General features: G+C 38.1%; 1 protein-coding gene across 3 annotated transcripts in view; it reads right to left on the bottom strand.

Annotated features, from left to right (window-relative positions):
• PPM1D (protein phosphatase, Mg2+/Mn2+ dependent 1D) overlaps positions 1-27589 on the bottom strand; it is a 70837-nt gene that overhangs the window by 29405 nt on the left and 13843 nt on the right. The window contains exons 3-8 of one of the 3 annotated variants that reach the window (XM_074320595.2): positions 26428-26550; positions 24136-24519; positions 23075-23194; positions 15116-15164; positions 14462-14545; positions 13452-14107 (exon numbers count right to left, since the gene is read on the bottom strand). In XM_074320595.2, coding sequence (XP_074176696.1) covers positions 13452-13923 — 472 coding nt within the window. In that variant the 5' untranslated portion in view covers positions 13924-14107; positions 14462-14545; positions 15116-15164; ... (1 more) ...; positions 24136-24519; positions 26428-26550. Of the gene's footprint in view, positions 1-13451; positions 14149-14461; positions 14546-15115; positions 15165-23074; positions 23195-24135; positions 24520-26427; positions 26551-27589 lie in introns of those variants that run through there. The other 2 variants (XM_088802104.1, XM_019732496.3) reach the window with 2 other exon arrangements.

Genomic DNA, 27589 nt, shown 5'->3' with positions numbered 1-27589 from the left:
AAATAATGTAATAACATTACAACCATCACACTAATCCTAGGAGAAAAATATTACAGGATAGATTTACTAGTTCAACCTGAGTCTTAGTCCTAACTACATTTAGTGGCAAGAATGTTTAGAGTTTTGATACTTTTATTTAGTATATGAGGTATAGCCAGTAGCTTAGCACCTGTTTATTAATCTCTCTTTGAAAAGATTTTCAGGAAAAGCTACGTGATTTGTTTTTGAATAAACTATTTTGAATACTCAACCTAATAAACACCATTTATTGAGTACCTACTGTGTACCAAGCTCTGTGCTAAGAGCTTTACATGTATTATCTAAAATAATACTTGGAACAAACCTATGAGATCGGTAAGATTATTCCCATCATTTTCATTTTACTTCCTTCATTTTCATGAGGAAATCAATACTTTGAATCGTTAAAGAACTTGTTCAAGATAATTCAAATATTAAGTGGCAAAGATCCCCATATTTAATTCTAAAACATACAGTAATTAAATTCTGTCATTTAAAAATTCTGAAATACTCAGTAATACTAAACTATAACTTATAGCTCAAGATAGCAGACTGCATCCAAACACTAACATATTCTCCCCTCCAAATCCCATTGAAAGGGCAAAATACAAATATTAGAAGAGGTCCATAGCAATCACAAAACACAGAGAAGGGTCATAAGCAAATCTGAGGAACTCCTGGATTTTAAACAAATGGAATTATATTGAGGGGGAAATCAGAATGCAAAACTTGTAATCTAACATAAGTTAAAAGCACAGTCAGTAAAGAAGGCAGTATATCAGTTTTCCCTGTTAACAGAGCCCCAGAAAAGCTCAAACTCAGAGGCAGTGGCAAAGGCTGAAGGCAGGAATGGATGGTAGAAGCTTGGCAGATTCATTTAAAACTGCAGGAACTAGGTCACGGGCCTACATTCTCTGCATGTAAAGGTGAGACATTTTAGTTCCTAAGCTGCCAGTAACTATAATATCTCGTTTTGAAGGAAAGTAATGTATCTGTTGCTAGGGTCATCAGGGTCTCAGAGGGAATGAGGGAACGAGAAGAAATGTGGCCTAAAAAGCTGGACATGCCATACAACTTTCATAGCCACAAGGCTTCACTAATATATTCAGACTAACTAGTTCCTTTCTTTTTCAATATTATATACGCTGAAAAGACATCTCTTGAACCCTACAGTGCCATCTCTCCATCCCATGCTACAGATGGAATCCACCCAACAGAGGGCCCTGTTACTCATAGCAGAGGGTTGCTCGCAGTATATGAAATAATGGCCTTCACAACTGCTGAGGGAACCCAGACCAGCTGTCGATATTGATGAAAGTAGAAATGTATACACATGCACATATGTAAAACCACCTGAAATAAACATGACATATAGTAAGTGCTCAATAAATGTTAGTTTTTGTTGTTATAACCATCTTTTAAGAAAAGAAAGTAGCCTGAGAGGCACCAAGAGGAGTATGTGAAAAGAAAATTCCCCCCCCCAAAAAAAAAAACATTTGTGGAAAAATCAAAAGAATCTATAGGAAGATTATTGGCATTGATAAAATTCAGTTAGTTACTGGATATAAATATTGTTATATAAAATATCAATTCTATTTCTGTAAATCAGCAACTAAAAATTACAAAATGTAACTTTTAAAAAATCAAGTCCAGGTACATTAAAAACCTAACATGAAAAACAAAGCTAAAATACGTGAAGATATATAGGAAGGTACATTCATGATCTTTAGGGAAGAACTCCCTAAAGACAAAAAATGGGCTAGCCATACAAAGAAAGTAATTGCGGAGTTGTACTACCATCAAAATTAAGAGTTCCTGTTCATCAGAAGATAGCATTACTAGAGTGAAAAGACAAGGCACAGGATAGGAGAGGATATATTTGTAATATATATACAGCAAAGGAATGGTATCCAGAATACATCAAATACTCCTACAAATAAAATCAATCAGAGTACCCAATAGAAAAATGGATAAAAAGCTTGAACATTGAACAGGTCTTTCACAAAAGAGAAAACCCAAACAGCCAAAAAACATGCAAAGGTGTTCAGCTTCTTCCATTAACAGCAAAATACAAATTAAAAACCACAATGAGATATCACTGCATAATTATCAGATTGCATAAACTAAAGTTTGACAATAGTACATGTGGTTAAGAATGTGGAGCAACATGTCCTATCATCAGCCACTGGTGGAGTATAAACTGGTACAACAACTTTAGAAAACATCTAGGTATTATCTATTAAAGGTAAAGATTGTATGCTCTTTGACTACCTCTAGACATATACCATCAAGTAATGTACATGTATATACAATATATATGAATGTTCATAGCAGCACTGTTCACGTGGGCTAAAAATGAGCTACAACCCAAATGCCCTTCAACATGACAACAGACTACATACACTACACGTAACACACTCTCACTAGAAGCATGAGATAAAAGACTACATACAGCATGATTTTCTTCAAAAAAACAAACTATTGTGTTTATAGACAAGTGGTAAAACTATTAAGAAAAATAAATAAAGCACTACAGAACTATCATCATAATAGGATGGTGGTTACCGCTCGGGCGAAAATAGAAACGTGAGGTCAGGAGGGACATACAGGGACTTGCGGAGCGCAGGAGATGTTCTCTTTCTTACCCAGATAGTGTTCATTTTATAACTATTCATTAAATTGCACATTTATGCTTTATGGCCTTTTCAGTGTGTTATATTTCACAATTTTTTAAAGTTGAAAGAAAAAAATAAGAGGAAGAAGGCATGAAATTTGCAGGCATAGAGTACAGCAGGCAGCTCCTTAGCACATCTGATTTTGCAGTTTGGTTATAGACATCATTTCCCAGAAGCTTAGCCTAAAGTATATTGTATGTTTCTTTAGCCCTTTCCATTATTTTGTGGGTTAACTAAAGCTTTTGCTAAAACCTTTTCTTTTTAAACAAGTAAAAATAGATTCTATTTTCTGCAGCTAAGAATCTAAACAACAAAATCTATTATCACAATCAAGGTTAATGAGGTGAACTTCCAGAAAGAAGGGAGCACATTTAGAAAATAAAATTTACCTACAACTATGCAAGTAATTACAGCTGTTTGCAAAAAGCACCTAAAACAAAATGGGAAAAAGCTAAAAATAAAAGGATATTCAAAGATACAATATTAACATTATTTAAATCACATTTTGGGTCAAAAGTACTAATATGTAACAGAGATATTCTGCAATGATCTAAAAATACTGAATGCTTTCTCTATTCATTTGAAATGTCACCTTTTATCATATGCTACGTTTTGCCTCAGATCTATTTCTGGACTCATGCTACTAGTCTATTTATGGTACTTTTTAATAATTGGGAGTTTATCCCCGATTATTCTTCTTTTTCAATATTCTCTTAAGTATTTTTCCAGATGAAATTTAGAAGCAACTTGCAAAATTAAAAAAACAAACCCTGCTGAGGTTCTGATTGAAACTTCAGTCAATTTATATATTACAGAATTGTCTTCCTTAATTACTCTTCCTTGTTTTCTACTTTACACCTCAATCTTTTAATTTTAAAATAATGACCTAAAACTAGGAGCATATTAAAAAGACAGTATCAGATAGTATATAAATTCTGACTTAAGTATTCTAAGCAAGAAAATAAGCATGAGTCATTAAAAAAGACTAATACATTTTATAACAAAAATATAAAATTTCTGTATCAAGTAAAGCTATTATAAATAGAATAGAATATATACGTTCTCTGTGATAAATTTAAAACTTGGGGTACTGATGTACTTACCATGTACCAATTAATATTAATATATACTGAGTCATTTACGTCTCAGAAGGTAGTTACTACTATCATTATCTCTATTTCAGAGTTGAGGATTCTCTGGCACAAAGAGGTTTTACCCAAGGTCACACAGGTAGTAAGTGGTTTCACCCAAGGTCACACAGGTAGTAAGTGGAAAAGCTGGGATTCAAACCCAGGTAAGCCCTCCTACTAAACACTATGCTAAGAGGTCTTAGAGAATTCTAATGCCAAAGTAGTACAGACAGGTAAAAGCCTTCAGGAAAGCAATCCGAAAATGCGTGTCAACAACCATCAAAAGATACACATCCTTGAACTAAATAGCTCAGTTTTGAGAATTTTTCCCCCTTAGGAAATAATCCAAATGAAGGAAAAAGCTATGCTGCTTTCATTTTAGTCCTTATTTATAGTATTAAGTCTAGTGCACACTTGTCCAGCACATTTCCCCTTCTAGCACTAGCATCCTGATTCTGTTCTGGATTAACAGCCTCTACTGCATAGGGTCCTTAGTGGAACTGAAAAACTTGCTATCTCCTGGCCTGGGGGTAGGAAAACCACCTAAACTAAACCAGACTCTCAGGTATTTGTGTCTTAGATGGTAAGGCATAAAGCCAGAAAACTATTGGAGACTATTGCAGATTCATCCCAGAGGCTAAAATTTTTTGAGTGTCCACTAGTTCCTAAAGCCCCAGAAGTACCCTGGTTCTGTCCGTTTTGAGACCTGTGAGCTACCTAATGTCCTTCCAATAAATTCCAGAGTTCTTTTCCCTCCTTAATGTAGAATGAGTCTGTTTGTATTATTTTCAAAGAACTGTAATAAAAAACTAGTACCACAGAGTAGGTTGCAGGCCAGCATGGGCCAGGGAGCTGTGTCCTACACAACCAGACTGAGACTGAGAAACAACAGCTTGAACTGGAGTGCGAGGGGAGGCAGAAGCAGGAGGAAAAAATTTAAAAACAGTAAGCAGATAGTCTGCAGTCAGCATACTAGCTTAGAACTGTAGTTAAAACTTTTCTGGGTCAGCTAATACAAACACAGGCCAAACACTGGTCTAAGATGCCATATGACTCTGAGAAAACAACAAATAATTTGATATGACTGTTATGGGTTGAACTGTGTCCCTCCAAAATATGTATGTTGAAATTCTAACACCCAGTTTGTGACCTTACACACTCAGAATGTGACCTTATTTGGAAATAGGGTCTTTACAGAGGTAATCAAGTTAAAATAAGGCCATTAGGGTGGGCCCTAATCCAGTAGGACTAGTATTATAAAAAGAGGAAATTTGGACACAGGGACAAACACACAAGGGGAAGATGTTGTGAGACACAGAGAGAAAATGGCCATGTGACTGAAGTGATACATCTACAAGCCAGGGAATGACAGGAATTGCTGGTAAACACCAGAAGCGAAAAGTGAGGAAAGATTCCCCTTAGAGCTTTTAGAGTATAGAGATTGGCCCTGCTACCACCTTGATTTTGGACTCCTGACCTTCTAGAACTGTGAAACAATAAATTTCTGTTGTTTTAAGCCAACTGATTTTTGGTACTTTGTTACTGTTAGCTACTGTTGGTACTTTCTAGAGCTGTCAAGAGCTAACAAAATAATATAAAGAAAACAATTCAAAGACCTGGGGAGATAAGGCTCTTAGATTAAATCTATTATACGTATATGCATCCCACTTATCCAACCCAAGAAAGGTTCAGAAGACTCTCTCTTCACTTTAATGCTTAAGGAAGAAATTAGGCAAACATCAAAAATCTTTTAAACACATTTTATTGCCTCTTCCCTCTAAGTAAGGAATATTAATAAAAGAGGCTGCAACTAAAATGGGTTCCCTGATCTCTGTGGGGATGGGAGAACCCTGAGGTAACAGATATCAGACAGGAGTTAACTACCCAAAGCAAAGTTGGCAGGGTTACCTAATTGACAACAGGGCAGAAGAAAAATTGGATCTCCAGAATGGTGCGTCACTCACAAGGCCTTATTTGATTTAAAGAACCAAAAATAAAACAAGTAACAAAGAAAATGAAAGACAAAAGAAAAATCTTACGAGTTTAGTAAAGGAGAACGGTTTACCTTCTTCTAAGTGATGTGTGGCCATTTTCACATGTAGCTGTGCACCAATGAATGAGAAATACCCATATTAAGTAACTACTGAATGAATGGCTCAAAGATAATAATTCTGGGGCTACAGAACACAACCACAGTTCACTGGTCAAGAGCTAAGGAGGTCAACTACTAAACAGGACTTTGAATCCAGCACATCTCAAACCCAATGAAATCCCAAACCTATTCCACAGCTAGTTTAGTCCCCAAATAACCTCAGCAACTAATAGCTTCCCCTCACAGCTCTTGATTGACAGGTCAGGAAGCCTATTATGGCAGAAAAAGCCAAGTGCAAGACTTTGGAGCACTGCACCAAAGACACTCTCCTATGAAATAGTAAATTAAACACATTATCACATCTCTCAAAGAATCACAAAGATTGATGTCACCATTTAAACATAAAAGCAGCGTGGCATCCTATACATTCCATTCGATAGTTTGACCATTGCAAAAGTCGTGGAAAATGACAGTGGATTATAATCAAACAATGATTCCAAATGCAGCTGCTATTTCTGATTTATTCTCTTTACTGAAAGAAAGAAATATAGCCTTGGCTGTCTGGTATGCATCCAGCAGCAGGGGCCCTGATGAAACCGCTACCTAAGTTCCTGGAAGTATCCAGGTTTCTGATCTTTCTGAGACTTGTTCTTCAAGTTTACTTTTTCTTTATTGTATGAATAACTGAAAGAATTTCTTTTTCTTGAACCAAAGAGACTACACTGCCACCAAGACATCCCATCACGCCCAAATATTATAGTATCTAATGGCTACATTAGAATACAACAAAGGTATTCTCCTTCATAACCAGAATCAACCATCAAAATCATGAAATTAACAGTGATACCACTACCATCTAATCCATACATCTCATTCAAATTTCATCTATTATCCTAATAATATGCTTTATAATAAAAGGATAAAATTCAGGATCCTTTGTTATAATTACTTATGTCTCTTTCAATCTGGAATTATTCCTCAAAGTATCCTTGATGGTTTTTAGAAATACTAGGCCAATCATTTCAAGAATGTCTCTCAATTTGGGTTTGTTTCAAGTTTTCTCATTTTTGTATTCAGATTATGCATTTTTGGCAGGAATATCACAGCAGATTTAAATATGATTTTCTCAGTGCAAGCAGTATACACATTCAATTTGTCCCATTAAAAATTCTGCTACCTTTGATCTCTTCATTAAAGTAGTATCTACCAGGTTTCTCCACTATAATCTCTTTCCTTACGCACTTAATAAGTATTTCATAGGAAGACAATCTGAGACAATGAAAATATCCTTGTAGTGGGTTGAGTGGTACCCTCTTCTCCCAAATATATGCCCACCTGGAACCTGTGAATGTGACCTTATTTGGGAAAAGGGGTTTTGTAGATGTAATCAGGTTAAAAATATTAAGAAGAGATCATCCTGGATTAGAGTGGGACCTAAATGCAAAGACAAGTAAGTATCCCTAAAAGAGAATAGAAGGGGAGAAGACACAAAAAGAGGTGATACCATATAAAGACAGTGGAGACTGTGTTATGCATTTACAAGCCAAGAAATGCCAAGGATGGCTGGCAACCATCAGAAGCTAAGAGAGAACATGGAACAGATTCTCTCTCAAAACCTCCAAAAAGAAACCAACCTTTCCGACAACCTGGATTTCAGACTTCTAACCCCCAGAACCATGAGAATAAATTTCTGTTTTAAACCACCCAATCTGTGCTAATTTGTTACAGTACCTCTAGGAAACTAATGTAATTCTGTTCCTCAAATTTTCACCCACTAGTTTTATCATGTATGATAACTAGTTTCTTGCTTGAGTCAATTATTGTGATGGTTAACAAATATGATTTTCTAGTTCTACAATTCCTTCTACATTTATTAGTGGACTTTTACTGTAAATAAAAGTTTTACATCAGCTTTATTAATAGCCAAAAACTTCAGACAACCCAAATGTCCATCAATAGGTAAACAAACTGTGGTATATCTATACAATGGAATATTACCTGGTAATAAAAAGGAACGAACTATTGATATATGCAACAACGCGGTAGCAGAGATTATCTAATACTGATCAAAAGTAATGATTAACAAACACGAAAAAAAAGAGTACTTGATAAATATGGCAAACTCTTTCAGATCATGTAATATGTAAGAGGGTGAAGGTCCTCGACAATAAAAACTGAGATATACCAAACTAAATATACAGGTTTAAATTTCATGATTTAAGAGTTTTCTTCAAATTTAGTTCTATCTCACTTTCCCTGCACCTCTCCCAGCCTCTTTTCTGCATCTGTCTTTGTCTTTAAATTTAAGGTAATGAAAACTATGTCAAACCTAGAACCAACAATTCAGGTTAAGACCAGTTTCTTCCTAATTCCTTTGGTCATATTCTTTAAAGTAAATGCTCTGATCTTCAGTCAAACTAAGTTACCAAACGAACTTCACATTTTCTCTTCCTTTATAAATACTGTGATAAATTTTCCTCACTCACATCAGAGATCACATTTCATTTCTTTCAGTAGTTTGGTGTTATCTTTCTATTGGCTTTCTTGATAACATAAGTCAACAAACTATGATACACACAGGGAAAAAACGACTTTATACACTATCTTATTTGAACTATCAAGAGAAAAGGGTAATAAGAACATAATTTCAAATGAATAAACCTAAAAAAGCATATACAAACGTTACAACATTATTTCTTAGAAAGCAAGCATACCACAAGAACAGTAAATCCATACATTTGAACATACATAAATTAGGCATGTACAATAACTTAAGATCAGGAAGTAATGAAAAAATTTCAATATAAAAAAATGACTTTTTAAAAAAGGATATATTCATATACTCTCTCATTCCATGCTGTATTTATCAAATCCTCAAGACAAAAATATAAATGATTTAAAAATTTTTAGATAATTTTTCCTTTGTAAATTTGGGAAGGGTACACAAGATGCTAGAGAAGTCAAGTTTAATATTAATTAAATAAATCAAGATGGGCTTAGCAAGACAGAAGAGGTGTTCTTTAAAAATATAAGAAAGGCCTTCACACCCATTAATATGACTAGTATTTTTTTAAAAAGGAAAATAACAAGCATTGGCAAGGATGTGGAGAAATCAGAACACTTGTGGCATTGCTAGTAGTAACATAAAATGATGAAGCTGCTATGGAAAGTGTGGTGATGCCTCAGAAAGTTAAACAGAATTACTATATGATCCAGCAATTCCATTTCTAGGTTTTATACCCAAAAGAACTAAAAACAGAGACTCAAACAACTACTTGTTCACAAAAGGTGAAAACAACCCAAATGTCCATAAACAGATGAATGGATAAACAAAAAATGTATGTGTATGTATACATACATACACACATATATATGTATACAAACACACACCACACAATGGAATATTATTAGCCTTGAAAAGGAAGAAAATACTGATATGTGATACAATTTGGTCGAACCTTAAAGACATTATGCTAAGAGAAATAAGACACAAAAGGACAAATATTGTATGATTCCATTTATACAAGGTACCTAGAATAGGCAAATTCATAGCAACAGAAATTAAGATAGAGGTTACCAAGAGCTGGGGAAGAGGGTAACAGGAAATTATTGCTTAATGGATAGAGTTTCCATTTGGGATGATGAACAAGTTCTGAAAACAGACAGTGGTGATGGCTTCACAATATTGTGAACGTACTTAACACCAGTGAATTGTAAATCTAAACTTGGCTAAAATGCTAAATCTTACACGTATTTTACAATTTTTAAAAGGGGAACATTTTTTTTATTTTAAAAAAATTTAAGAAAGCTAATTTAATCATTACACCCATAGAAATTGAACTAAACTAGCAGCTGCTTTGGAATTTGTATGGTCAGTCCTAGGAGATTAATAAGATGTGTAGTAAAGCAATCTTTGCCCCCAAAGATCTCCTGATTTAGCTCAATGGCAGATAAAACACACAGGTTATCTCATAATGGTCTGTGTGATCTTTACAGAGATTTCACAAGGCCAAAACTATTTTCATAATAATTCTAAGAGTTTATTTGTCATTTTCACCATGTTGACAGTTGCAATGATGGTTCAAAGGAGTGGTTAGTAAAACTGCTGGTGCCATAGCAGGAGTAAAGGCACTGGCACCAAACGGAACTAGTAGTAACGGTCATTGTATTCGCCATAGCCACCCATATATATAAATATATATATATATATATATATATGTTTATATATATATATTTTAAAGCATGTTAGTTTCACTTAAGAATGTCCTTGATGATGCAATAAAAATTAATTTTATTAAACCTCCACCCATGAATACACTTTTTAATATTCTGTATGACAAAATGGGAAGTATGCACAACAGGCTTCTGTTGCATATGATGGCTGCCTAAAGTACTTATGATTGTGTAAGATATGAAATGAACTAGCCACATTTTTCACACACCATCATTTTTACCTGAAAGATTAATAAGCTGTGTTAATAAGACTTGGGCATTTGGCATTCATTTTCTTCAAACTCAACAAAGTGAGTTTTTCACTTCAAGAAAAATATCTGGCAGTATCTGTTGCCAGTGATAAATTTCTAATTGCTGCTTAAAAACTTACATTTTGGAAAATGCCGTTGTTTCCCCGAAAATAAGACCTAGCCGGACAATCAGCTCTAATGCGTCTTTTGGAGCAAAAATTAATGCAGTAAAATAAGTTCAGGTCTTATATTAATTTTTACTCCAAAAGACGCATTAGAGCTGATTGTCCGGCTAGGTCTTATTTTCGGGGAAACACGGTGTTTATCCACTACAGTGAACTTGACAGCTTAATTTTAAGACTTTCCTGATGAGATCAGTGATATTACCGAATGTGTCATTTTGCTATTGTATAATTAGAAGATCTGCATAATTCAGTGAACCATTATTTTCCAAATGACTAATGCATCATGTCACAAAATCACAGGAGTAAAAGATTCATTCAAAGTGCAAGAGAGATCAATGGATTTCAGTGTAAAATGACAAAAAGTTCATTCATAAGGTTTCAGATTCCATTTTGACTAACCTTAAGAAACTATCACTTTGGTATAGAATATTCACAATTATCTGAAAAGACAAACTATTCCTCCTTTTCCGATTACATACGTGTGTGAGGCCTCCTTTGCTTCATATACTTCAAGACAAGACAGCTCAACAGACTCAATGCAGAAGCAGATATAAGAATACTTATTTCAATATTTATTTTGGGAAAAAAGTGGTTTTTCATTTAAAAATATGTTAACATGTTTATTTTTGATAGATTAATAAATATTTTTTGTTTTAATTTCTCATATATTAGTAGTAAATACGATAGATGTGGCCCACATAAAAGTTCTTTGGAGTCCTCAATCATTTAAGAGTACAAAGGGTTCAGTGAACAAAAAGTTTGAGAACTACTGCTATAACCCAATAAGTACTTCAAAAGTAGAAACAAAGGATGTTTAATTCCAAAAGAAAGAACTCTTCACAGAAGAAAACATAGACTTAGAGACTGAGGAGTATATTTTTCAGTTTTGTTTTGTGTGTGTGTGGGGGGGGGGGTATTTAAGAATATGGGCTATTTCAATGTGACCTAGGAAAAAGATGAGTAAATTAATGTGATAGAAATGTGGGTAACAAAATTGAACAGGGAGTCGGAAGGTGGACTGGGAAGGGACTGGCCTTTAGATTATAAACTATAGTTTATTCTACAGAAAATGAGGAACCATCCATAAATTTGGAACTGAAGTACAATTTTTTTAAAAACCTACATCTCCGGTGTCCAGACTTCCATACACTCAGCATACTCTTTTTTAATTCAAGTTTTGAGGATGGGATAAAAGGCTTAGCTGCAGAACACAGCAAACTTTAACACTTGTCTGGTATATAAGGCTCTAAACCATGCCTCACAGGAGTGAAAGCTTGATTGAAAAAGTACGTGTACATCAAAAAATATACACATTCACATTAAACAGTATGGTCCCTGCTTTATAAAAAAATGCTCAAGAAACAGGGCTCAGACTTTGTCCTTTTTCAAACATATGGCAAAGCCATGTTGCTCCCAAGTGCACTGCAAAATAAATAGGACTAAAGAGTTCTTTGTGTCTAATCTTCCTCTATCTTGTCTTGCTGTCCATTCCTAGTTGCACTGCAGGCAATGAAATGACATATTTCTGGAATATACTGCAGTGCTTTCAGCTCTGCTCTGCTCTGCCTACACAAAAACAAAACAAATCCATAATAGGGGCCTCTGGGATTGGATGGAATACGCCTCCAAAAGGCGTACTGGTTATTCTATGAGTCAATCAAGTAATTCTTGGCAGAAAGCCAGGCAAATAGAAAACAGACTTTGAAACAAGCTAGTCTACAATTCTATGACAATACCTTTTAAAAAATGTTCTGTATTTGACCAATGTTTACACTGTTCTCTATGTCTCTGTCCTTCTGCTGAAAATAAAGCAACATTATGCTACCATAAACAAGATTTTTTAATGACAGAATTTAATCTTTTCTCTAAAAAAGATTTATGCCATTCATTCACAGCAATGGATAAGCAACTATAACTCTGTATGGTAACATGTGTTGGGTACAGAAACATTGCTTTAGAAAACATTTAAAGTTTAGGTGAAACTACAACTACACCAAATTTTTAGACATTAAGGTCTCTATTTCCTTTTAGCGTATCAGTAAATCCCCCTTACCTCTGGCTACTTTGACAGGGAGTTACAACTTACAGGTACTTTTAACTAGGAACTGTTGAGAACTATCTGACAGCAAATAGCTAAAGCCAACTACCACCAAAAACGGGTACTGTAGAATTTAACACACAGCCCTGGCAGAATTTAACACACAGTCCTAACGTGGGGCCAGTTTAAGAAGTAACGCATTCCGCGCTTTTTTTTTCATAATCAGCACAAACATAAAGATCCTAAAAACATTTTATTATCACCACAACCGAATTCCTTCCAAGGCTTTTTAAGTCGCTGATGATTACATTTTAGCATTCCTAAATTAGCCTACAGTTTACTCCAACTACCAGCCATCTGGGATCAATTTGGAGAACTGACACCACTGGTAGGAGGCAACCGACAGGGACAAGTCTTTCAAGAGCTAAATTATGACAGACTCTCAGGGAACACTCTAATATTTGCCATCTCTCACTTCCTTCGCGTGGCCCTGGTAGCAACGTGTTTTCAATTCACCTTTGGCCAAAATCTGGCGCCAGGTTTCAAACAGGTTTCCCCCAACTGCCACCAAACTGAAACAGCGGAGAGGACGACTTCCCATTGATCCTTGAAGGGTGGAAATAAAGCAAGGATGGGTTGTAGAGAGACAGCAATCCTACCTTTCCCAAGGCCACTTTCTTTGCCCGGACCGCCACCCTGGAAAGTGCTATTAGACCGAGAGGAGTCTTCATTTCCATCAACGTACACTTTGATAGAGCTTCTCGGTGCCGCGGCCCACGCGGTGCTGGTACTATAAAAGCCCTCAACTGCCTGAAAAAGAGGCGGGAGCCAACCAAGCCAGGGAACTTACCCAGTTTCTTCCACATGGCGAGATGACAGGCGAGGAAGCCCTTGCGAATGGCAGCGCAAACCTTCGCCGGCTCGGATGAGGTGAATCCCTTTTGCTTCTTGATGAAACCCCATAAATGATCCCGGGCAAACTGTGCCGCCTCCCGCCCGCCGTGCCCATCGCACACGGCGAAAAATGCCACAGAGGAACGGCGGCGGCAGCAGCAGCCGGGAGCCGGCGAGGCCCCGGCGTCCGCGGGAGGGTCGCGAGCTTCTCGGGCTGCCACCGCTGGGCCTTTCCCCGAGACTTCGCAAGCAGGAAGAGCCGGCGGTGATCGCTGCACAGGCGACCGCTGAGAGAGAGACCGCCGTGGCGAGGGCTTTTCTTCAGCCGTCGGCTCGGGTTCCACCACGATTTGAGTAACGTCCTCCATGTACTTCCTCCCGCCCTGGTCCGAGAAGACGCTCACTCCCAGCGAGTACAGCCCCGCCATAGCCGGCTGGCCGGGATCCCGCCGGTCCCACGCAGCCCGCCGAATCCAGCGCCGGGAGAGACACCCGACCCTCGCTGGCCAACTATTGTTTATCTTCGACGACGCCGAGAAGGGGGAGGGGGCGGTCCCGGAGGTTGGGGTGCGCGCGTTGTCGAGACTTGTCCGCGAGAGCTGGGCCAGAGCGCTAGGGCAAGAGAAGCCGAGCAGATGCGCCTGCGCAATGCTCTTCCCCCGCCTGCCCGCGCCCATCACACAAATCAGACGTTCTCCCCAGCTGTCGTCACTCTGTTCTCTGGGCCCGACCAATCTGGAGTCGAGTTGGGGAGAACCCGCCCTCCGCCCCCAACCCTCGCTCCTCCCTGCAACTGCCTGTGTTCCCTCCGCCTAGCGCGGGCACCCGGCGCGCGCACTACTCGGGTCGCTGCCCTTTTGCAGTGGGTGTTTCCGCCCTCCGCGTTATCGGCGCATACTGAGCACTTATCGGGCAACTTGGTCTGTCACCTTTTTACTCAGTCCCTAGGACCGTAATGCTGCTTACTGGCCTTGGCGCTGCTGCTCGTCTTTCGGGGAAAGCCGTGTAGGTTCGGGCCTCCACGAATCGAGGGGGAAAGACCTTCCATTCCTTGAAGTGAAATGGCGGGAAACGTTACTTCGGAAGGTTGTTTGTGAACAGGCTGGAAAAAGGGTGGCACTCTAGAACTGGGTTTGGGTTAGATGCATCCGACTGGGAGTTGAGGAGGGAGACAATCCAATTTGTGTGGTTAAGAAAACTTGGGAAATTGTCACCATCAGGTACACAGTTTCGTTTCACATGACTAGGTATGTCGGAGATTTAAAAGGGTTATATTTTAACTGTTAACATACCTTTTCAGCTTTGGTTAAACGTAGTACTTTTTCCAGTGAGCCCTGCGTACAGGACTTTTTTTACACCTTTGGTAGTATCACTTCAAGTTACCACTTGAAAATAACAAAAACTGCCAAGCGCTCCAGTGTTCTAACAGTTTGGTTATAGTCTCCCACTCTGCACCCAGTAGGTTACAATATAAGCGCTAAAAACTATGCACGGATTTCCACGGAATTAAAATAAGCCTCAGAGTGGGCAGGTTAGTATGTTCTCAGCAGCAAACGTTCCTGTAGTTAATCAATCTAAAGTTCACTTTTTCGGATTTTGACCACTTCACCATCAACTCACCTGTGTGCCCTTTAATGCACAGCCTTCGGGATTTTCCAATGGAATGATACTAATACAGAAATGGGAATGGGGAAAATGTTCATACAAACAATTGACATTATACAAACAGAAAAAAATCCTTATACTAATAAAAACATAAATAAGCAAAACCAGCACAAAATGTGGGAAATCTGAATAGATTGATTAAATAAAAAACGTAGTCAAATATATCCCCACTAGACCAGATGGTTCCAGAGTGTAAAAATACTTGGGAAAAAAATCCCAGCTTGTTTTGAAACATGTTCATAACCCTGTTATCAAAACCTAACAATTATAACACTAAAAGGAAATCTATAGATCATGTTTTATAACTATAAATGCAAAAATACTAAATGAAATATTAGCAATTTTAATCCAGTAATCTCCATACCACAAGGCCTGCCAGAAAGAACAGTTTGTGTAGCTCTATATTATTCTTAAACAATTGACCCACCTTACCTCCTCCTCTAGAGGTTGTAATTCCATCATTATAATCCTTAATCACAACCAGTAGCCTCCAGGTCATCTGTCATTACCCTGATTAGCATCTCCATGCCACCCTCAACTTCTATTAATCTGATTCATTATCCCAACCATCCAACCACTGCACTTTAGATTTCAACATCTGTTATCAGCCATTTCCTTTAGTCTTCACCTCTTCAATGTTCCCATCAACTTCCTGTTCCAACTAAAAATTGGCTTATCAACTAGCAAAACTACCTCCCCTGCAACTTTTCAAGTACAGATCATTTTTCCTCTCACAGGTAGTCTTATCCTCCAACCTGCTCCTCATGTTTCCTCCAAATCATTTCTCTTTCTCCTTCAAAAACCCAAGCTCTTTTAAAATTAATGCCAACTGCCACTACACCAAGAGGTTGTCACCTACTGATGATCCCTGGTAACTTAATGCCCCCTTCATTTGTTCATGGCTCACCATCTTCATTTCTTCCACTATTCTTGTCACTTTTCAGCAACTTTTTTTTTAATTGATGTTTATTGGGGTGACAGTTGTTAGTAAAGTTACATAGGTTTCAGGTCAGTTCTGCATTACATCATCTATATATCATATTGTGTGTTCACCATCCAGAGTCAGTTCTCCTTCCATCACCATATATCTACCACTCCCCTGCCCCCCTACCCTCTGGTAACCACTAAACTATTGTCTGTGTCTATGAGTTTTTATTCATTGTTTGTCTTGTTCCTTTGTTGTTTTCAGTTTTATACACCACCTATCAGTGAAATCATATGGTTCTTAGCCACTTTATTTTTTAAAATGTTATCCACATTTTCCAACCAAGACCCTGACTTCTCCGTTTTTCATCCTTTTCTTCATGGTGAAGAGGCCTTGCACTATTCAAGGCACTCCCTCCATTTCTGTTCTAGATCCTTTCTCCTCTCTCCTTCTCAGGATATTTGCTCCACCAATTATCTTTTCTTGTTCCTATCTCATCAATTTCTCCTTTTCTACTGGGTCATTTCCATCTGTGTACGGACATATTGTGGTGTCTATTTTAACAACAACAAAAATCTACCTTAACCCCCCATATACTGCCCTACTTCTCTGCTCTTCCTTCGCAGGAAAAACTTTGGAAAGAGTTGTATCTATCTAGATTCTACTTCCAATTCCTACCTCATAATTTCTCCTTAACTCAACCAATAGAGCAGGGGTGTCCAAACTGCGGCCCACAGGCCAACTGCGGCCCACAATCCATTTTTTATTGGCCCGCAGCAAATTCCAAAAATATATTTAGTTTACTTAAATAAACCAGGTCAGGCAATACGTGCTTCACCTCAAGTGAGTGGCCCGGCTGTTTGTGTATTTTACCACATATTGGGCCCTTGGTAAAAAAACGTTGAAAAAAGTTTGGACACCCCTGCAATAGAGCGACCCTCCCTATCATGCCACTAAAACTGTTTTTATGATACAACCAGACCTCTCTGTTTCCAAAGCGAATGATGACTTCTCTGTTCTTAATAACTTTGGTCCCAACTGAAGCAGAAAGTGGAACCATTGTTTCCCTATTGAAACGCTTCTCTTGGTTTATAAGAGGCCACACTATAATGGTTTTATTCCTACCTCGTTGACTGACCACCTCTTCTCATTTTCCTTTGCTGATTTCTCCCCTGCTGGACTTTAGATTGTTCGGAGTACGCAGGGCTTTGTTATGGGCTCTTTCCTTTACCTACACACTCTCTCTAGGTAACACCATTCAGGACCACAGCTCTAAAAACTATCTGGGGATGGCTCCCAAATTTATATCTCCAGTCTTAAACTTTACCCTGAATCCCAGACTCTATACGCACTGCACGCTTGACAGTTCCACATAAATGTCTAATGGGCTTTTCATCTTAACATGGCCAAAACAAACTCTAAATTTCTTCTCCATATCTCCTTCTCCCTCAGTCTTACCCGTATAAGTAAGCATCACCATTTTTGTTCAAGCCAAAAAACATAAAAGTTTTTTTATTCCTCTTTCCTCCACTCCTTCCTATTTCCAATCCTTCTGATTCATCAGCAAATCCTTTTAACTAACTCTTCAAAATCAATACTGCACCCACCACTTCTCACTACCTCCACCATTACCATCCCAGTCCAAGCCACTATTACCTCTCACGTGGACCACTACCATAGTCTCATAAATCTTTCTTTCACATTTGACCCTCTGAATCCTTTTCTACTAACTACTATCATGCTCTTTCAAAACGATAAATCAGGGGGCTCGGTAAGAAAGGTGAAAGAATTAAGAAGTACAAATTGGTAGTTACAAAAGCGTCATGGGGATGTACAGTACAGTATGGGAAATATAGTCAATAATATTGTAAAAACTATGTATGTATAGTGTCAGATGGGTATTAGACTTATCGGGGAGATCACTTCATAAATTATATAAATGTCTAACCACTACACTGTACACCTGAAACTAATATAATATTGAATGTCAACTATAATTTTTTTTAAAGTAAGGAATATATAATACAACATAGCGAATATAGTCAATAATATTCTAACTATGTACAGTTTCAGATGGCTAATAGATTTATTGGGGTTATTACTTTGTGAGTTATATAAATGTCTAATGACTACATTGTTTTATACACTTGAAACTAGTTTTAAAAAAAACATAAATCAGATCAAGTCATTCCCCTACTCAATACACTGTATGAGTTCCCATCCCATTTAAAATAGTATGCAAACTCTTTATGAAGCCCTACAAGACCTATCTGGTCCCTAAATGTTTGTCTAACATCATTTCATAACAGTTTCCCCATTCCCCACTCCCTCCAGGCCTACGGGCCTTTCTGTTCCTTGAACAGGCCAAGCTCTTAGAAGGTTTAAGGCTTTTTGCCTTAGCTCTTACCTCTCCTTAGACTGCTCCCCCCCCACCTCCAGCAGCTTTACAAGGGTGGATTCTTCTTGCTATTCAGATCTCAGTTTAAATATTAAGGGATTTACTTCCTAACCATCCAAACCATCCAGACTAAAGTAGCCACCCAATATCTATCACACAACTCTATTTTAATTCTGCAGAGGACTTCTCACTACCTGACCTTTTTATTTGTCTGTTAATTGTCTCTCCCAATTAGAATAAGTTCCATGAGAACAGGAAACTTATCTTATTCATAGCTATATCCCCTAAGCCTAGGACAAAAGTTAAATGAACTGGTTAATGAATAAATTAACTCATTAACAAGAAATGTGTAAAATTGATAATGAAGAAAATTATGAAACTTTACTATAGGAAAAAATAAATTCCTGAATAAGTGCAAAATAATGCCATGTTCCTAGAAACATAATTTGTCTCAAATTAATCTACAAATTTATTATAATTTTAATCAAAATCGCAACTGGATTTTTTTTTATTTGACAAGTTGATTCTAAAATTTATCTGGAAGAGAAAATGGATAAGAATAGCCAAGATGTTACTGAAAAAGAAGAATATTAAGTTGGTTAGTTGTCCCGCAGATATAATATGTTATAAAGTTGGCAGTGGCAGAGAAATGGCCAAATAGATCAATAGAATAGAACAGAGAGGGATCAGTGTATATATGTGAAGAAGTATATGATGGATGTGGCAACTCAAACACTTCAGGAAAGGACTGATTATTCATTAACTTTGTTAGGTCACCTGTCCCACCTTCTGTTGGGACAAGTTGCTCTCCTTGAGGGGGAACAAATATAAAGTCCTTCATTCAGACCAGCTTTAAAATAAAGTGGCAGGTGGATTAAAGACCTAAATTAAGTAAAAATATATAGGTGTAGCCACTGTGGAAAACAGTATGCAGGTTCTTCAAAAAAACAAAAATAGAACTACCTTATGACCCAGCAATTCCACTTCTGGGTTTTTATCCAAAGAAAACAAAAACACTAACTCAAAAAAATATATGCACCACTGTGTTCATTACAGCATTATTTACAATAGCAAAGATATGGTAACAACCTAAGTGTCTATCAATGGATGAATGACTAAAGAAAATGTGATATGCGTGTATATGCACACACAACAGATTATTCAGCCACAAAAAATGAAATCTTGCCATTTGTGACAACATGGATACATTTTAAGAGGATTAGGCTGTGTGAAATAAGTCAGAGAAAGACAAATTCCGAATAATGATCTTACTTGTATGGGGAATCTTAAAAAAAAAAAAAAAAGGAACCAAGTTCATAGATACAAAGAGCAGATTAGATCTGTGGTTGCCAGAGGTGTGTGTGGGGGGGGGGGGGCGGGGTGTGGACACGTGGGTGAAGGGAGTCAAAAGGTAAAAATTTCCAGTTATAAGTCATAAAATTGTAATATACATCATGGCGACTATAGTTAATAATACTGTATTGCATATTTGAAGGTTGTTAAAAAAGATCTTAAAAGTTTTCATCACAACAAAAAATGTTCTATAACTATGTATGGTGACAGATGTTAACTATTGTGGTAATCATTTTGCAATATATACAAATATTGAATCATTACCCAGTATGCCTGAAACTAATATAATGTTGTATGTCAATTATACCTCAATAAAAAATAATAAATAAATCCAAAAAGGAAAAATGTGAAAAAGTACAAGAAGAAACAATGAGATATTTTTCACCTATTAGATTGGCAAACACCGTTTAAGTTGGATAAAATATAGGGCTTGGAAAGCTGTGGAGACAAGTAGTCTCATTAACTATCAGTGGGAACGTAATTTGATATTTCTATTTCAGTCCATATAAACTGAAATTTAAACTACATATATTCTTTGTCCTAGAAGTTCCACAGCTAGGAATTTATCATATGCAAGGTACATATGCAAGGACTTTCGCAGCAGCATTGATTATAATAGTAAATGAATTTTTTTTAAAACTAGAAGAACATATATGACAGAATATGCTAAAAAAAACCTCTTGATTTTTCCTTTCTTATATTTCCAGTGGTTTTATGACTAAAATGTCCTTTTCATTTCTGAGATCAGTTAAATAGGATTAAAATGTCATGTTTTCTGATAGCATTTTTTTTTTTTTAAAGATTTTATTGGGGGAAGGGGAACAGGACTTTATTGGGGGACACTGTGTTCTTCCAGGCCTTTTTTTCCAAGTCAAGTTGTTGTCCTTTCAATCTCAGTTGTGGAGGGTGCTGTTCAGCTTCAAGTTGTTGTTCTTTCAGTCTTAGTTGTGGAGGGCACAGCTCAGCTCCAGGTCCAGTTTCTGTTGCTAGTTGCAGGGGGCACAGCCCACCATCCCTTGCGGAGTCGAACCGGCAACCTTGTGGTTGAGAGGACGCGCTCCAACCAACTGAGCCATCCAGGAGGCAGCTCAGCTCAAGGTGCCGTGTTCAACCTTAGTTGCAGGGGGCAGAGCCCACCATCCCTTGCGGGACTTGAGGAGTTGAACTGGCAACCTTGTGGTTGAGAGCCCACTGGCCCATGTGGGAATCGAACCGGCAGCCTTCGGAGTTAGTAGCATGGAGCTCTAACCGCCTGAGCCACCGGGCCGGCCCTTCTGATAGCATTTTTATGATTAAAATGTATTTTGACATTCAAGTTTATCTGGAATTATTTTGGCATGAAGTGAATTTGAACTTCTTTCAAGTAGGTATGTTTCCCAATGTCTTTTGTGAAATGACCCAATTTTTTTTTTTTCTTCCTGGGGAAATTTAATACAATTCAACTAAATTGTTGGTATAGAGATACACCCATTATTAGATAATGTTTTTATGTACTCTTGGATCTATTTCAGGGTTAACTATTCTTATCCACTTATTTGTTGATTTAGGTGTCATATTTTGCTTTTAATTATCACGTTCAAAATCTTCAAATATATAAGAATTAGTTTTAGAAGCAAAATAAGAATCTAATTAATTTGCCATTGTTTCTTCTCATACCTAGAAAATATCAGTAACATCTTAGTAGTAAGTAGTCCATTGTTCATCTATTAGAGCCACCCTGTGTATAGAACTTTGCAATAATGTGTCTCAAGAGGTTCAATTCTGCAGTGCTGCATTTATTTTGATCCTGTTGTTTTTGCAACTCAGTATTTAACAAAATAATCAGTCTAATCCGGCTACCACTGTCACATTCATTGTATGCAAATATAAATTGGTAGGAGACACAAAATTAGAATCACTGCTGACAAAGTCCCAAACGTGTCAAACCTGTGTTCTTAATTAGCCACGGAAATTCAATCTGCCATGTTTTCTGTAGATATCTGGTTTCAGAGTCATTAATGTGGGAAGAATATTTATACCTTTTCTCTTCAGATACTTATACAGCTTAGCCTTTTTTCCTAAAGAGATCTGGCCTACTCTTGAATTTACTACTTTTTCCTAGATGAAAAGTTCTATTTTTCTCATATTTATGAAAAGTTAAACAACACTTATTTAAATAATTGGGGAAAAAAGCATTTTCTTTGCTTGAAGTAATTACTGTGTGCTTTAGTAGTTTTCCTCAGCACTACTGTTTACTATGCTTATGTTGGGGAACGGTTTAAGCCCCAAATAGTGTGCCCTTCAGAATTAGAGACAAAATCAAAGAAGACCATCTTTTAGAAACTAGTAAAATTTAAACATTGTCTTTGTTTTTAGGTGCTAACAAGATAATTTTGGTTTCTCAGCTAATGTAGAAGCAGATTAGTTTAGAACACTCACTTGGCCTCCTCTCTGCTGAGCTATAAGGCATAACTTCTTATTTTCACATTTTCTTCCTCCCTCCAGCCTGTGAACTTAGAAAGGACTTCAAAACCGACTTTTAAAGGTGAATTATTAAAGCACCTATTTAAAGAGGAGAGGTTTGTATTTTTTCTTTTTTTAAGGAGCTTGCAGCTCACAGTGGCCCATGGGGGGGTGGTGGATATCAAACAGGCAACCTGGTGTTATTAGCACCAAGCTCTAACCAACTGAGCTAACCGGCCACCAGAGGCTTGTATTTTGAAATGAATACTGGTCACATAGCAAGAACACAATAACTGTAAGTTTGTTTTTGATTTAATGCTTTTATTTTTTCTTAGGATATTCTCTTCATCAGAAAAATCTGAGTTTTTCCCCCAACATGTGCTTTAACAGAAAAATCTATTTTACTTTCTAGCTGTCTAACTTAGCACAAGGTACTTGGTATCTATTTCCTTAGTTGCTGTAAAAAAACATAGTGCATGGAAAATGTCTAGGGTAGTGTCTGCATCTAATAAGCACTCATAAATGTTAGCTATTATCATTGTTATTGATTTATTTCTATTAAGCTTTTTGATTAAATTTTGTCAGTAGTTTTATTTTTCACCTTACTCTCCTGTAATCTGGACTCCGTCCTCTTAACTTTCCTGAACCTTCTGCTTCTTATGTCCTAATTACCAATTCAACTCTAATTCTCTTCCTCATTGACTTCTCTGCTGAATTTATAGCTTTCACCACACATATACATATGAACCTTAACTGTTTTATTTTAACTTACATGAACATGTATTCATTTACCCACCTGTTGATGCAGAGTCAAGACCTTTGTTTTGAATACGAGTCCACTGTTTGGAGTCCAGCATCCCTCCTTTTTCCATAAACCACATCCACAGTGCATCACCAATGACCTTCAGTTTGACTTCTTGAAAAAAGAACAAGAACTTAAAAACATATGCAAAGTGCTCTGAATACACAGCAGAATTCTTCATTTTAGAATTTACCCAACAAACCATCAATCTTTTACAGTAGTCTCACCCATACCTAATTCACAGTAGGTCTTTCTTTCTTTATCAACTTGCCTTTATTAAATCTTTCTAAAGCATTCAACTTAATTTTCAGACAGAACTTATTTTTCCTCCACTCATATTTTATTATGTTATGCAACATTTAATTAAATATATAATTAAACAAGAACTCGGACGAACAGGTTTGCGAACCAGCATTGACTCAACATGTGAGAGCAGTAGTGTGTGGATATATCAGAGAATTGGAGTCTAGCCCCAAAGGTTCCACATGCATTGGGCATCAGTGTCTTTTTTAGAGGCACTGGAGAACCCTGATTAATCAGGTAAACCATTTAAGTGGTGATAGGTGGAAAGAGCTTCTGTTGTGTAATCATTCTCGGAAGGACTTTAATGAAAAATTAGGTGAAGTCAAAGAACTCAAATAAAATGACTATCTTTGTAATGAGAATAATATAGCTTAATCTGCCTACTCACATACAATAAACTAAAATGAAATAATCTATGTTCTGATACTCTAGTGGACATCTTGTTTTTTCTGGTCCAGCATCCATTCATCCTTCTTTTGGTAAAATTACACAATGATTTTTCTGGGGAATCACTCCCTCCCCCATTCTCAAGCAATGTTGTTGTGTAGCATTGGTCCCAAACCCAGCTCTAGAACAGAGCGCCAACTGGGTTAAGCCAGTGAATATATCCCATCTCTATGGCCTTAGTGCTGGGTTCATTAATGAACTCATAGCCTGATCAAAAGCCAGTGAGATATGAAGAGACATTTGCTGAGGCTTCTGGGAGAGAAAATCTTCTCCCTAATGACAGAGCTACTGGAAGAGACACTCACCTCAGGACTTGGTGTCTACAGATGTGAAGTTGGGCCTGCTGCAGCCACTCTGCTACCAGGAAAGGAACCAGCCTGAAGATGAAGCTAACACTCAGAGGAAGAAGATCTGGGAAATAGGTCCAAGTGACATTGTTTGACCTTTGAATAAAGTCACAACCATCCCTGGAAACTACCAACAGTTTTTTCAGTTTCCATTTCTAATGAAACCAGTTTCCTTGGATTTTTCTTCACTTGCAATGTAAAGAATCTTCATTGACAAAATAGAAATCTCCTGTTTCTCCTCAATAGGGAACTAGAAATAGCCTGTCTTGAAGGTAGTTTTTCTTGGGTGGTCTGTAGTTTACCCAGGTTCCGATGGGGCTTCTAGAGAAAATGTAAGTGATCCTGAGGGTGCAGAGAAGTAGCAGAAGTGAAAACCATAATTACTACAAAACAAGATATTCTGCCAAGAGGAGTACAATAATTTGCTAAACATGAATTCTATAGTGGCAACATAGGTGGATCTGTCCTAATGTCAGCAAGAGGTATAGAAACATGGGCATTCTTTGAATATCCAATTCAAATTATAGATATGGTCATCCATCTCTGTGACTGGTGGGCAGTGAACTTAGAGATTCTTGAAGGATCTCTAAGATTCTGTCAGGCATAGGACTGTGAGAAACATAACTAGGGACACATGATGCAGACATAACACAAAGGCTACTGTGGGGAAAGTCCCCTAAGCTCTCATTATTCCATGGAGTATTCCCAGCTCTCGTTATCCCAAGCAGAGGCAAGCTTGGGTCAGGCACAGCCGGACAGTCTACAAATACTGCTCCAGAAAAACCCCTGCCCCAAGCTGCTCTATGTATTTACGGGGAAATGGGAAGCAGTGGGGAACACTAATCAACCAGAGTTTTTGAGGCCATGAATAAAAGAGGGCTATTCTGTGGGACAGTTGTCTAAAGGAGTTCAAACACCGGTGCTGGTACCTATGTACTAGTAATCTTGTGGCCCTTCCCACTCAGCCAGCTCAGGCCTGCTGACCCAGCTCTCTGCTAAGCTACTCAAGGACAGAGAGAATTGACTTTGCAATCCAGCAGATAAAGGGGTTGTTTCCTCTCACTTCTAAATCTCAGATTTAAAATGAAGGCAACGATTAGAAGGGAAAGAGCCATTCATGGAGGCAGATACCATTGCAAATTGATGGGCATAGTAAGGATTGGGTCAGAAAATAAAATGTGCCACTATGAAGACCATGTCAGATCTATAAAAGGGGTCATCTCTGAGTGAAAATCCCTGGAATTCTAGAAATGTTTGGTTACCAATCTCTGCATTCTTTGGGAACCAGAGCTTCCCAGGTCAGTCCTGGAGCTAGGCACATGCATCTGGTCCAGCATCCATTCATCCTTCTTTTGGTAAAATTACACAATGATTTTTCTGGGGAATCACTCCCTCCCCCATTCTCAAGCAATGTTGTTGTGTAGCATTGGTCCCAAACCCAGCTCTAGAACAGAGCCCCAACTGGGTTAAGCCAGTGAATATATCCCATCTCTATGGCCTTGTAATGAGAATAATTACAAGTGTGATCTTAAGTGTGGTCCAAAGCTCGTGTGTCTTATGGAACTGCCCCAGAACAATTCCGCTTCTATTCTATTGGCCAGGTCTTATTCACAAGGCCATACCAAAATTACAGAAGATTGGGAAATGAATACTTTTCTCTGAATGGGCCATATGCCCAGATAAAAATGCTATGGCAACCTCTCATGACCGCGTAAATAAAAACGAATCTGTTATACAAATACTGTACAGGGTTATCTCATGGAACCAGAGGACAGGCCTGTTAGGGACCTTGGATAGGAATTGATCAGGAATCAAGGCAATGGTTCTCTGTCTTTGTAGGAGCATAAAGGTCCTCAATTATATCTTTCTCCACAGACCAGACCTTTGCTTACTCATCAGCACACATTCACTCTGCAAATATTGACTGAGCATTTACCACAGATTAGGGCTGTTCCAGTCACTGGGCTTAGAGAAGGGAATGAAACAAATAAAAACACACATCCCCAACACATTCATCTGAGCCCCTGAAGTCTCTATGTCCTTTAAATTCCAAGGACCCATAATTTTTCAGATTTCCTGTTTCTATTTCTCAATTCCTATTCTTTTCTACAGGATTAAGTGAAGGTCTTAAAAACACTCGGAAGAAAATTGGTTTCAGGCTGGAGCTGTTGAGTCTCCTGAGTTAGCATCAGCAGAGGGCACCGTTGAGCCTCAGGCACCGTGAAAGACGGTTTGGGAGCTCAGCCAGACCTCTTCTCTGACATCTGTGATCCGGGTGCCTCTCAGCTGTGCTGACAGAGTTGTTTCAGAGGATTCAAGTTGAGGCCTGGGAGCTGGAAGTCGTCAACAGCTGGCAGTGCTGAGATGGCGAGCCTCCATGCGACACAAGGAGAAAGAGAGTACAAGTTAGTATCCACCGAGAAACAAGTAGAAAACCAAACAGACAGCACACACACACACAAAAAGCCAGTCCGAAGGGAAGAGGCTGAGAGACAAAAAAAACTGGTACAAGGAAATGAGACAGGAGGCAACAAGATGAGCAAGCAACTCTGGACGGTGTATTATCCAAGATTAAATCCAGAGGAAGGACAAGCTCATCGTTAGGACTGGTTCTTCCAGTGATTCAGTGACATCATGAGACCCATCTCTTTCTTCATCCGGAGTTATATAGGTTGGCTGCCTGTAGCAATCAACATTGCATGCTTCCCCCATGTGGTGGGAGAGAAAGAATGGCTTTCCATAGCTCTTCCTCAAATGAAGAACTTTCCTAGAAACCTTCAGCAAACCTCTTTTAGTATTTATTAGAACTAGGTCACATAGGATTACTTTCAGACCAGTGGTTCTCAACCTTAGGTAATTCCCGCTGCCCGCCCCCCCCCCCCCGCCCCCCAGACATTTGGCAATATCTGGAGACATTTTTGGTGGTCACAATGAGGGGAGGGGGGTGCTACTGACATCTAGTGGGTAGAGGTCAGGGACGCTACTAAACGTCCTACAATGCACAGGACAGCTCCCTGCAACGAAGAATTATCCAGCCCAACGTGTCAAGAGTGTGGAGACTGGGAAACTCTGTTTTAGAACAAGAAGCAGGCCTACTTCTCTGCAGCATCCATGCGAGGTGTGGGAGGGATAAATACGAGAGAAAGACTGATAATGAGTGGTCAGAGAGGTAGGGGAAGATGGGAAAAAAAGTCCTGTTCAAAAGCCAAAGGAGAATTTTAAGAAGGCAAAGATGGTCAGTAGTGTCAAACGTTGCCGAGCGGTCAAGTTTACGACTGAAAATCATCCGCTGGATTTATTCATAAAGGGGTTACTTGTTACCTAAGCCCAAAAAGTTCCAGTAAGGTGGTAAGGACCAAAGTCAGGCTAATATGGATTGAGGAGTGAGTGAGATGATGACCAAGAGAACCTG

This window comes from Rhinolophus sinicus, chromosome 12 (assembly GCF_057876585.1).
Source record: "Rhinolophus sinicus isolate RSI-liver-muscle chromosome 12, RSI-T2T, whole genome shotgun sequence".
NCBI lineage: Eukaryota > Metazoa > Chordata > Mammalia > Chiroptera > Rhinolophidae > Rhinolophus > Rhinolophus sinicus.
The sequence above is the reverse complement of the archived record's forward strand: the minus strand, read 5'-3'. Positions and strand labels throughout refer to the sequence as shown.